This window comes from Lolium perenne, chromosome 6 (genome assembly GCF_019359855.2).
Source record: "Lolium perenne isolate Kyuss_39 chromosome 6, Kyuss_2.0, whole genome shotgun sequence".
Classification (NCBI taxonomy): Eukaryota; Viridiplantae; Streptophyta; class Magnoliopsida; order Poales; family Poaceae; genus Lolium; species Lolium perenne.
Window position 1 is genome coordinate 229,586,624 of NC_067249.2, and position 13,166 is coordinate 229,599,789.

The 13,166-nt window shown below is 47.9% G+C and overlaps 2 protein-coding genes across 3 annotated transcripts; one reads left to right on the forward strand and one right to left on the reverse strand.

The window, feature by feature from the left end:
* Positions 1-3,329: 3,329 nt before the first annotated feature.
* Positions 3,330-4,515, forward strand: LOC127305936 (uncharacterized). The gene is made up of 2 exons (XM_051336531.2): positions 3,330-3,945; positions 4,182-4,515. The coding sequence occupies exons 1-2, from the start codon at positions 3,477-3,479 to the stop codon at positions 4,259-4,261; spliced, it is 549 nt and encodes a 182-aa protein (XP_051192491.1). The 5' UTR covers positions 3,330-3,476; the 3' UTR covers positions 4,262-4,515.
* A 2,692-nt stretch (positions 4,516-7,207) lies between these two features.
* Positions 7,208-12,813, reverse strand: LOC127305937 (bZIP transcription factor 23). 2 transcript variants are annotated; one of them, XM_051336533.2, is made up of 5 exons: positions 11,550-12,813; positions 10,427-10,498; positions 9,619-9,648; positions 8,044-8,120; positions 7,208-7,603 (listed from the first exon to the last, which is right to left on the reverse strand). In XM_051336533.2, coding segments are annotated over exons 1-5 (1,056 nt in total). In that variant the 5' UTR covers positions 12,426-12,813; the 3' UTR covers positions 7,208-7,602. The 2 variants fall into 2 exon arrangements, with proteins under 2 accessions (XP_051192493.1, XP_051192492.1); XM_051336532.2 differs by lacking the exon at positions 7,208-7,603 and having other exon boundaries at positions 7,650-8,120.
* Positions 12,814-13,166: the final 353 nt, after the last annotated feature.

Here is a 13,166-nt window from a genome sequence, read left to right on the forward strand (position 1 = left end):
ATGAATTTGTTGGTGCACAATTGCTATTTGATGTTTGTAGGATCGCATAGCACAAGGTAGGTACAAGGATATGCCGGCTTCCAAAAATAAGTCTTTTACACTCCACCATTGTTGATAGGTACTTGAGCATAGTGAGAAGTGGAAGTTGAGAGATACATAAGCACCACAGAAGAAAGGAGCATTCATTACAATGGATGATCCAGAATATAGTGATGGAGGGCAAGGTGGTAGAAACCAGGGGAAGCCCAATGAAAGAATGATGGAAAAAGACATAAAAAGAAGAAAGCCAGTGTTGGTAGTTTTAAAGATCATATTGAGAAGTTGAGAAGTCAAAAGAACCGTCAAGGTTAAGCATATGGATGCAAAATTGGCCATGATCGAAAAGAAACAAGAACTTAAAGAAGCCAAGTGGAAGGCTATCCACCAAGACGACGATCGGAAGCTCGCTCTCAAGTAGTTAAAGGTGAAGGCCGAGAAGGAGAAGGTGATGGTTGATGCTATAGAGGCGGACGTCCGGATCATGATGATGGATCCTAGCGAGTTGGACCCTGTTGGAAGGAAGTTTTAGGAGATGCAAGGAATGGAGGTCATGGAACGGAGAAGGCAGTGGCCCGTGGTGGAGATCATTCTGGTGGTCTTGGCGGTGATGTTGTGGATGGTGGTGATGGTGTTGGTACTGGCGGTGATCACCCAATAGACGTTGATGGAGGTGACGATGATCACGCAACGGCCGATGATGGAGGCGGCTCATGGACCGGCGATAGTGCTACGGCATGTGGCACCATTGAAGATGATGTGGGGGATGAGCTTGGTGCACACATTGCTATTTGATCAGCAGGTTGTTACTTAATGCGCACCATTTTAACATTTTTAAATTGATACGTTTTATATTGTGCAGGTTTGATTTAATCATTAGAAACAAGTTTTTTCATATGCCATAAACCCTAATTTACGGTACCGGCACGAGCTGGCGCAACCCCCAAATCCTTACCATATTATTTGGTGTGGATTTGTTCTGCTGCAACACGTGTGACACTAAAAAACGCGTATCGAGGATACATGATCCGAGGTATGGAGACTCGGATTATGGGGATCTGCTAGAGATACGCTTAGAGTGGCAAATCGGCTACTGCAGAGTCGAATGGACGACTGAACCGTGGCGCAAAGATTTTGCTCACCGTTCTTCAATCTAACCATATCAAATGATCATTACACGAAATCTTGCAAGCATTTTCTACCCAACACACCTGAAACCCGAGAATCTACCCCGATCCTATTTCCCAAACACGCCATTAACGTCCACTATATAAAACCCCAAAACAATCGTAAGAAAGAGAGGCATGCCGTGCAACTTATGGCATGGCATCTGTCCAAGGCACGCCACAGGTATCGTTTTCCCGGTCAGTATAAGCTAATCTTGTCCTGGCCTAAGCCTGCACTGTACCGCGACCGCGACGCACTGCGACTTGGCACGCTTTACTTCCGTTTATGGCCCTCTCTTCTTGCGTGTACACCTCGTTATTAGGTCTGCTAGTAACCAAAGTGCAAGCCGATCGAGGCAGTGTCCGGCAAGCGACCGGTCGTTCAAGTGCCGACGCAAGTTGCCATGTGTTCTTGCAGAATGCAGCAATAATACGAGTATCTATCTCTTTCATGTGCGAGATGCGCCGTATCTCTCCATCGATCGGTACAAATCATAAACCGTATCTGCCTGACCAAACCCGTAATCTCCCAGTAATTTCCCGCGATTTTCCATGAATCTAGGGAAGATATATACTGCCTGTATCGGCAGCTGTAAAACCGCACGAATTTTACTGGAATCGGGTAAAGATTCCCTCAACTAACTCTGCGAGATCCTGCAATCCAGCGCTCTGCCAACTGAATCTGAATCGGATCTGGCTGGGAGCGTCTCGTTTCCTCCGGAAGATTCTAACTGATTTTTGTTCCCCCGCGATGCATGCCTGTCCATGCGTTTCTAGGGATATATTGCGGCCGACGGTTGATTAGAGTGCAACGAAAGCATGTTTAAACTTTTAACACGAAAAATCATGTAGACGTCGAAGGGTCAAGAACTCAAGATACATTCTTTGTGCGCAAGCAAATCGATCTCCCCTCACCTCACCGGCCTGACATGATCAAATCGCTTATAACTAATCGAGTACGGCGCTGCACCTTCTCCACTTTGGTGCAATAGCGGTGGACCGGCGGTGGTTGCTACTCTACGTGTGATCCACTAGCAAACTATACATGGAGTATAATCTATCTGTAATGCAGTTCCGGTTTTGAAACTTCCATGCTTTTTCGAGAATTTCTTGTGATCCACTTGGTTTGGTTAGAAAATTGTCGCCCCAAATATCGCCAAAATGTCCAAAGTAGGTTTCGAGATTTTGTTTTCCAAGCAAGGAAGGCGTCACCCGCACCGTCCATGCAAGCACGTTCTCATATTATACACCGCAACCATATCCACGGGAATATTGCTAACAAATATACTCCTCCTCTATTCCAAATTACTTGTTATATATACATGATACATGCATATCTAGACAAATCCGTGACATTTAATTCAGGACAAAGGGGGTAATGAATATGAGCATCATGATTTGAACACATGTCATGAACAAAATTAAACCAAAAACTTTGAGAGGCCGTATTTTAGTCAAGATTTCTCTTGCCCATATATGCTAGCGAATGGTGGCTAGAAAAAAACAAATCAAAGTGATAAAAATGACGTCGACATTGCAAAAGACAAAATGGCGACAACTGAAGCTTACAAAAAAGGTAAGGTACATAATAGCCAAAAACCAAACATACTTTAGGGTTTTCCCATAATTTTGGTACTTGTGGGTTTCTCAATATGACGAGGGAAGATTTGGGGCTGCAAGATCTGTCTTTTCATGACGCGTAATGCCAGATTCGGGCAATCCAAATATAGATACACCTTTTGCGAACTTGTAGATTTCCAGTTGGGAGTCATTCAATATTTCTCACACTGTTTACCCTCAGAACAAGATATTTCTCTTCCATCCGATAGCCAGCAAGCCAGCCAAGTGGTAAAACCCGATTTAATGGCTAGTTAAAAACCAGCCAGACGGTAATTAGGCATGTCCAATGAACACAATTACTGCAAAATCCAAACACCCAATTCGAATTTGTTTCAAAAAGCTAGACGTGAGGAAGCGAGTTAAATTCCCGGCCGTTCTACCCCGTGACCCGAATAAATAGCCCAACAATAACTACCCTAGCCAGCAGTTCGAAATCCCACCGTTCGATCGTTGCGGGTGGCCGCTATATAATCGCCGTTACGTCCGCAGACGTCAGTCGCCACCTGACCCCGCCCGCAAAATAGAAAAAGGAAGGCGGCGGCGGAGGACCGAAGATAAATAAATTCCGTCGCGGCCGCCTCTCCCTTCCCCCTTCTCCCCCAACCAGTCCCAACCCCTTCGCCGCGTCGTTGGGAGGAGGCCGGCGGCGGCGCCATGGAGAAGGGCTTCCAGCGCCACCACCACCTGCTGGGCGGCGGGAAGATGAGGGGCGCGGCGGGGCTGATGGGCCTGCAGAAGCAGAACTCGTGGTCGCCCGACATCGAGCGCGACGAGGCCTGGGAGCGCCGCCGCCGCGGCCTCATGCGCCGCGCGCCCTCGTCGTCCTCGCTCAGCCGCGCGCAGAGCGTCACCGACGACGACCTCGACGAGCTGCGCGGCTGCCTCGATCTGGGCTTCGGGTTCGAGCTGCCCCCCGCGGCCGCCGGCTGCGCGGCGTGCGGCGAGGGACGGACCCGGCTCGTCGAGACGCTGCCCGCGCTCGACCTCTACTACGCCGTCGCCGTCAAGGGCGGCGCCGGCGCTGGCACGGAGGGGCAGTGCGCCGCCGTCTGCACCTGCGGCGCCTCGTCGGAGGCCTCCGACCCGTCGCCGATCGGGAGCCCCCTCTCCATACTCTCCCCAGGTACATACAGATACCGGCATCTGCATTCTCATCTCCGCAGCAGCTCGATCTGTAGTTCCGGTCAGCAATTACGAGTTCTGAACTTTCTGTTTCCTGTTTGTTCTGTTCTTAGATATGTGATTAGTCGTGAACCAATCGCTACTGTATTAAATTCCGATTTGTGATTATTAGTCCGCCCTGTTCTTCGCGATTTGAGTTTTGGTTCTGACTCTATCCATGCCTGCCTGTTCCTGCAGACGACCCGCCGGAGACGGTGAAGATGAGGCTGAAGCAGTGGGCGCAGGTGGTGGCGCTCTCCCTGCGCAACCGTGCCTGAACACCGCACCCGGTTCCTATCTCGCACCAGGAGATCCGCAGGAGGGAGGAACGAATAAAACTCACAAGAAAACAATCCTCCCTGCCTCGAGAAGAAGAACCAAAGAGGAAGAAACGCAAGGAATCTAGGGTTTGGTGCCGCATTCGCACTCCTACTACTACCTTGCACCTGCTAGACGCTAATCGACTTTCCTCGCCCTGTCACATATAAATTCACCGCTACTGAATCATCATACTTCTGCTGCTCTGCTCCTCTGTTTGTTTCGCCCTTCTCCCCCTGATTCGCTAGACGCATTGCTTCTGTTAGTTTCTCCCCCCTAATCCGCATCGTTCTGTTAGTTAGTTAGTGGATTCGACCCCCTAATCCTGGCTGTACAGCATGGCGCATCATACCTAGATTAATTTGCATTTTCGAAATAATCAATTGTTGGCTGGTAGGCTGGCTGGAGTTGCTGTTGCTTGTTTTGCTGCTCTCTAGAAAACTGATAAACGATGCTGTCATCGCGTGGCTCACCCGATCTTCCCACTGGTATCACCCGATCAACCAACATTCATTAGCATACGCCAATTGATTTGACCAAGCAATCAGCAGATCTATTCAGATCATCAAGCAATAGATACTTTCTGTAATTCGTCATCAATGGTTTATCACCCAGGGTTTTCGGTGAGACTTTTAGAGAAGATTCTTTAGAGCAGGGATGACGACACGCCGGTGCGGTGCAGGTGCAGCATATCCTTCCACATTGCCAAACAGAATTATTTGTGCATCCCGTATAGAGAATGAATTTTCTCTCGCGGATGTGACGGGACAGGCTGTGGTCCGTCTGGACCCGTATGGGAGGAAATGTGATGGAGAGTTGGTTTAGTTGGCTGTCCCTCTCTGTCGTTTTGGCACGACGAGCTGTCTCTACCTAGTTGCTCACCTGCCCTTCCACCCCCTTCCAGTTCTTCGCCATGCCACCTACTGCTAGATTCTTCCAGTTCTTCGCCATGCGACCTACTGCTAGATTCTTCCTGCACTGCAACGGTAGATGTTGAGAACTTGAGATTGGCACCATTAGGCCATCTCAAGCGACCGACATAAAGTCACGCAAATGTTTTTTTTTTTTTTGATAAATTTAACCGATAGAATGTTTAATTTACAGACGGTCGAAAAATCAAAAATAAAAAAATATAGTGAGGGTTTGTGCCATGGAGGCTTAGTCGACGTCGCCCAGGAGTAACCAGAGTTGTCACTAGCCTGCCTTGCACCACCGCGTACTCCGACAGCTGGGTGCCAAGGCATTGCCACTTGGTGAGCTCATCGAGCTCACTCTAGGCCATTGCTAGCTAGATGAAATCATCCTCGGTTTGCTCTGGCGGCTGGACCTTCAAGCAGATGGTGAGATCAGGCAGTCCATCACCGTTGCCCTTGCCGTCTTCGTCCTTGTCATTGGCATCTTTGCTGTCGAAGAGGCAACGGCCTAACAGACGGTCGATGCAGGCCATGTTGCCTAGATATCACAGTTGTGGTCGTGGGTCAAATGACACAAATTTGTCATGGTTATAGATGACCAGTTGAAATGGTGAATCCTATTGCGGATTAGCCATGGGAATGAAATGGCGGTAAATTCCCACGAATTTAGCAGCCAACCTTCACGGAGGTTGACATCTAGCCACGGCACGGGGCATTCTGTGTTGTAGAGCTGGCGTACGTAGTCCACATGAACGTACCGTCTAATCCTCTGCTTGCGGCCTTCGTGGGAGCGAGGATTTTCCCATGGCGGCGGCGGTGTTGAATGGTCCGTGGAGGAGGGGAGCATGACAATGGCGTGAATGTGAGCAAAAATGGCCAAAGACACTGGCTTAAAAGCAAGGGGCGCGTGCCTCGCCATCAATGTCTTGCGCAGAAGGTATGCGTCCCACCGATGCGCAGAACTCGAAACGAGGGCCATTCACGCGGCGCAGAAGGCCCACCCACACTGACACATAGAAAGCGCTGGCTGGTGGGCTCAAAAAAGCTAGGCGCGGATAATGGACTGCATCGATCCGTTTATACTACTCATAGTGGAAGTAACATAGGTAGTAATATCACACATCTCAAGACGTTTTGGTGACGTGGCATACCGATAAATGAAGAAAGAGAGTGAGGTGGTAATTAGCTATGTTAACATAACATCACACACCTCAATGTAAAATGAGTCTAGAATATACTAATGACACAATGCATGATACCACATATAAGTTACTATCCACTATGAAGTTAGTAACTTAGACTAGTAACATAGCATATGTTACTAGTATAAGTTACTGTCCACTACGACCAGTCTTAGATCGGGCTGCTGGAGATGCACTTGTTCGTAAACCATCCTGCACCATGCTGGCAATCACGTCCTGGCCGAACCGTTGGGACTGTACATTTGCACTGCAATGGCAGTGTCTGAGATATTCGCTTCAGCCGGTAGCACGTACAAGCAGGAACACCGCACGGCAGCACGGTAACCGGCAATCATGATTTTCCCAGTACCAATCGGACATAGTAGTAAGTTCATCCGTTTGAACCGCAACGTAACCCATCCAGTACACCTTGCGGTGAAACTTCAGTTTCGCACCTGGAATTTGCTATAGCAGTAGGGCCGTTCTGCAAGCGAGCCGTGCACATCAGGCAGTTCAGCCTCGCAATCGATGATAGGAGTGATAGGCTGATAATTCCAAGCTGGTCCGATCTGATGGGGGAAGAACATGGGATGCCGCCAGCCCGCGATACTGTAGCACGTGTCTCGACAGCGAGTTCTCAGTTCATCCACTGATTAGGAATAGGATTGGCCACGAGGGCGAACACGGCGCGCCTGCGTGTCAGTCTGATGGCCAGACGATCGTCAGGGTTTCCCAGCCACGAGTACCAAACCAGGTGTTGTTCCGGCGAAGTGCCGGCAAGCACCGACGATGGGTTCCACTCAGGTGAGGCTCGAGAAATGAAAACGTTACATGAAGGATCAGAAGTTTCCGTGAATACAAACTTACTTACTCCTAGATGTTGGTTCAGTAATTGTGTGTCGGCCAGCCGGGAGATGGGCACGGCAGCACAAGGATAATACACAGATGTTTTACAGCACGAATGGTTGTGGTTCTACATGGCCAGTGCCATGGTTTTATCACACAAGCTTACAAGATTCTATCAACATGACAGCGATGACACAAACCTACAGCAGCAATTGCGTACAGTACATCCCAGCCGGCAGTCTGACCATAGTTTTCCCAGAACTCAAATCTAAGATTTGGTACAAACATAACAGTTTGTGCTTACCAAACTGAGACCTCAGCAGAATGTCTGTCTGCACATCAGGACGCAGACATCTCCACTCTGCAAGCATGTAACACGACTCAGAAGGCGAACACAGCAGAAAATCTACAGATGCTGCTTCAGAGCACAAATGCTTTTGATTTCACAAGATGAAGGGTCATGGTTTCTGAGTACAAACTCATCTGATCTAACATTTTGTAATGCTCTCAGCAGAAGTAAATAGAAATGTAATACTGTACTAATGTAGTATCACGCACGCCAATCCAACACATGAACTCACTGTGTGGACAGTGGACCATGGTTAAACAAATTACATACAAACAGCTAAAAACCTATCTGTGAATATCACTGGCAGTCTATCAAGCCTAGGAGTCTGAAGCATCGGATCAGTGGCTGCTCTACAAGCGCAGCTCCTGGCGACTCTGAATGCACCTAGCACTATGTATAAACTGCGCACGAGCTTGAAAGTAGTGTTTTCTAGTTACAACTCTTCAGCTTACCAAGGACCCGTCAGTGTCCTCCGCAGGCAAATCCTCTTTGATGTAGGTCCAACTTGCCGGGTAATTTTCTCGAATACCTGCGAAAATCATTCAAAAGTTACGTTAGGGCTAAAAGTATCTCCTGAAGGGCAAAAAGGCAGCATCAGAACAGAACGTCATATAACAATACCAACAGAACAATGGAGGAGCAGTAAGTTCATTAAAGCTAAAAAAACTAGGTTCGGCAAAAGAAAATATAATTATCTAACACCAAAAAACAGCAGAAGTTGCGTCCCTTTGTGTGTTAATTAAACATAATTATGCAGAGTGTAACCTGGAACAAGAGTCTAAAGGCTTTGTACAAGTGTACAGTCGATCAAAATGCACAAAAGAAACTATTGGTCCCGACGAACTCAAGGTCCAAAGAAAAAGGTGAGGCCATAATCTCTTTCTCGGAAGAAGATTTCACAATAATCGACCAAACAAAAGTGAAAACAGAAGGTCTGGATCCTAAATAAAATGGCTTAGAAATTTCTCATTATTAGATGCGGATAATGATGTGTGAACTTCTTGCGGAGTTCAGCAAAAGATCTGCAGGTAACTAGAACTATCATGATGAAAACTTGGACAATCTGGGAATGGAAGCCAGAAAATGAGAGAGTTGTTAACCAGTCCTATTGGTTATCATGATGAAAATAACTGGAATTGTTATCGTTGGGAGATAAGAAGTACCAATTCTGACAGGAACGGCTAATAATGCACACTTGAGTATAGATGCTACACTGGGGGGAAATACAACCTAGTGACTCTTTTCAATTGGATGGAAACATCTATAGTTAGAGGCAAACATTTAATCTCTTGTGTGAAAACTGTACTTGTATAATTTGTGTTGACCCTACCAAATGTTTTATCAGGCTAAGTTAGTAATATAGAAGTCATCCAATAGTTGTTGAGTCAGAATAAAACACTGAATAAAAAACACAGGTATCCTTAGAATATAGAACCAGGGTCAATAGATGAACCATGTACTACGATAATCGTAGAGCCAAATTCATTGCAGTTGGCCGATCAATTCAAACATGTTTTAATCATTTTAAGCCACTCAAATGTTACCACCTAACCCCTGCTGTGCGAAATACTATAAATCACATCCACATCAATCCTTGCCTTATAATTCTCCAGTTCCCACACTCAATACGGCATGTTAAGTCAAATACAAGATAATAGTTTACAGGTAGAACTCTGTTTCAGTAGCTGTCAATGAGACTATTATTTCCCATTCAATCAGGTGTATCAATACCACAAGTTTGGAGAACTTGTATTTTCATACTAATATTGCCGAAGCTTCCCATCGTGCATCATAGAGCAAAACTATATTCATGATGTTGACAGGTCGATTGTAAATTTGTAATACTTCATGAAAGGGTATCCACGATTACAGGTTAAAAATATTTGCCTTTATATAGCGGAAGTTGCTACTAGTTAAACAAAACATTGCCCATGTCACTGGTTTGTTCTGTTTTTCTTGAACAGGTAAATAAGCAGATGTAGTATTAGACGAGCAAAAGCAGTTTCTTCAAAATGGTAGGCAATTACCTCATTCTTTTGCCTCTCTAGCATCTCCATCTGCACATTAGAAGTAAAAACAAACCAGATAAGCTGACATGCCTTGCTGAAATCAGATGGTTTGAGTAGCTTTATCATAATAGAAATGCCATAGGTAGGTGTAAGAACTTCATGTTTGGTTCATGTGAAGGTGTTCCTTCCATTTCCTCTATCAACTACTTGTAGTCGTCTCAAAAAAAAAAAAAAACTACTTGTAGTCAAAGATGATGACAGAACAGTGACAGGTTGAAGAATGTATGAACGGAACACGAGAGTAAATTGTTACAGGTGCAAGGTAAAGTTTATAAGTACTAGTTTAGTAATGGAATATATTTTACCGAATAAGCTACCTGTCCATATAGGGTATCATTTGTCAGACAAATAAAAAATCATCTTGTACCAGCAGATAAGCAAATACTCAGACTATTTTGGAAGCTGCCACATGTGCCTATATTGGCTACTTACGACCATGATTTTCAGTTTTGGGACTTCACATGTGACTGTTGAGACGATAATACACAAGAAATGGACCACTCTTACTGTATGTACACTGCAGCTGAAAAGATTTTATGGTTTGTTATCTCTTAGAAGGACTTTGACTTCACTTAGTCAAATGCAGCAGAGTGACTAAGATCTGTCACTATAGAAACTAAATGTCCAGGTGGTGATCCTCCAGATTTTTTTTTCTGATAAACTGAGATTTCGAAGTGCCCAGAGAAGCAGTGTACCAAGTGGTGATCAACCAGCAGGCAGCTACTCACAAACAAAAAGCCGGTGCTAGAATGCGCAAGTATCTCACCTGTTTTCTCTGCAACTCCTCGTTCCGCTCTTTAAGCTTTGCCACCTCAGTCTCCAACTCCATCATATAACTCTGTTGCATATCATAAGGCACAGATTTAGTCTATATCGATTTTCCATGAGTTATGGAACCTCGACAGCAAGAATAAAATTATTCATGTTGGAAACAGTTTTCAGCTAGAGTCGTCAGTGTATTTGATTGAGCACTGCGGCTATGTAAACAAGATCTGCCCTGTGCGTGGACTTTGTGATTTAGCAGGTGTGCATCGGTGTAGCTTAAAATGTATATAGGAACAAAAAAAAGAGGCTGATATCTGAAGAGATCGCATAGCATCAGTGTTGTCGTGGCAGTTGAAGTAAAAATAATTGTTCATTCCAAAAACAGATCTGAATAAGCAACACGTGTCAGCGGTAGTAAGCAAGAACCAATTAGGAACACGCAACGTGTCACCGCTAGTAGTAAGCAAAAGACATGGCAAATCAATTTGTTATGGACAATAATAGTACTGTATCACTGTTGTCGTGACAGTTTTAGTAAAAATAATTGCTCATACCAGAAACAGATCTGAATAAGCAACACGTGTCACCCCTAGCGAGCAAAAACTATAACACGCAACGTGTCACCTCTATGGCAAGCAAATCAATTTGTTATGGACAATAATAGTAGTATGATCATCTTATGGCTCTCGGGTGCAAGGCACCCCCATAGACCAAAAAAATTATAATAATTTAAATAAGTCAAAAAAAAATTTGAATCTTCCTGGAAATAAAAGATGATCAAGTTTGTATTCGTAAAAAAACTGTTTGGACACGAAATGATTCCCATGGACTCCAGGGAAAAAAGACAAAATTATGACAAAAATAAAGTAAATAGTACCTGGTCATGGGGCATTTCGAGTTTGTTTTTTTTACCCAGGATACAATAAAAGTAATTTCCTAGGAAAATATTTTGTTTCAGGTACAATACCTGATCATCTTTGATTTCCAAAAAAAATTAAATTTTTTAAAACTTTTTTTAATTTTTTTTTTAATTTTTCCAAGTATGGGGGTGCGTTGCACCCGAGAGCTCCTTTGTATTTGCCTAGTATGACGATACTAGCAACAGCAAGAGGAATAGTGTTCACCTGTTTCCTCTGCCTGGACCTGGCGGCGGACTCCCTGTTCTTGATCATGCGGCGCTGGCGCCTCTCGACGACCTTCTCCATGGCGGGCGGCTTCCTGCCCCTGAGGCCGCCGTTGAAGACGTAGGGCATGGGCGGGGGCGAGAGCGAGGAGAGGTTGAGGCCGTCCATGCCGCCGTAGCCGTTGGACATGACGGGCCTCGGCGAGACCGCGGCGCCGCCGTTGACGCCACCCTGGCCGCCAAAGGGCCCGGCCATGGACAGGGACAGCGGGTTCACCATGGGCGCGAATATGTTGGTCTGGGGGAACAGCATCTGTGGCTGCGGCTGCGGGGGCCGGGCGGTGGGTTGTGGTGGCGGTGGTGGCGCGGATATGGGCGGGGGGCCAGGCGGCATGTCCTCGCGGACGACCCCGGCGCGGACGAGGAATTCTTCGAGGGTTACCTCGCCCAGCGTCTGCTGCCGCTGGGCGGGCGAGGGCGGCGCCGCGGCGGCGGAGGCGGAGGAGGGGTTTCCGCCGAAGTAGATCATGTCGCGCCATACCTCGTCGACCGTCTTCTGGCTGAGCGTCCTGGGCAGCGTGAGCGAGCCCTGGCGCTGGATGGGCTGCTGCTGCAGCTGGTCCGGCGGGGCGGCGAGGGAGGAGGAGGCGGGGTTGGTGGCGCCGGCGATGGCGTGCGACTCCTCTGCGGTCCAGATGCTGCGGAGCAGCTCGTCCATGTTCATGGAGCCGAAGTCCTTGCCGGGCCCGCCGAGCGCGCTCTGGAACTCGTCGAAGGTGAGGGAGTAGACGGAGGAGCCCTGGCGCGTGAGCGGCAGCGGCGTCATCGGCGGCAGCGGCTGCGGCGGCTGCCTGCCGCTGCCTCCCGGGAAATCCATCGCTGGGAGTGGTCGGATCCGGTGGGTGCTCCCGCCAAACGAAAGCAGATCAAACCCCGGGACCCAAAAGAGCGCGCGGGCCGGCAGACGTCACTGGCTCAGTCACAGGTGTTGCAGATCGGACCAAACAGCTGCGCCCGTGAGGTGGTGATGGGGAGCAGCTTGGCTGGAGCTCTGTTTAAAGGAAGGAGGCCGGCCGGGCTGGATTAAGTATGGTTGGCGATTCCAAATTTAGCAAGAGCAAATCCAACTACTGCTTCGAGCTAGCGATTGGTGTGGAGGTGGAAGAAGGTCGTTGGCCGCTGGTGCGGGGGGCGACGCGACCACGACGGCGAGAGGTTGGGGGAGAGCGGAGGAGGAGGACAGGTGTTGGCAGCGAAGGGAGGCGCGTTTTAAAACGTCGCCCCACACCACAGCGACGATAACCCAAATCTCGATTAGTGCGCGCCGGGTAATAAAGTAGTCCGCCCTCTGCCTCGCGCACACGACGCTGCGCACACAGCCGCATCCCCACCGGATCTCGCTCGGCTGCCGCGCCGGCGCTGGAGGTGCGCGTGGGTGGGGTAGGTGCGTCAGTGGGTGGTGCGGGATGCAGGGGGTGGGCGCCGTGGTGCGGGATAAGGATTTTGATTGGGTGCTGACCACTGATCGGAACGTGGTGGGGTTGGGGGCGCTTGCCAGCGCGCAACGTGTCGGCCTAGACGCGAGGGCGATAGGTGGCGATGGGACGGCCCGCCCAAT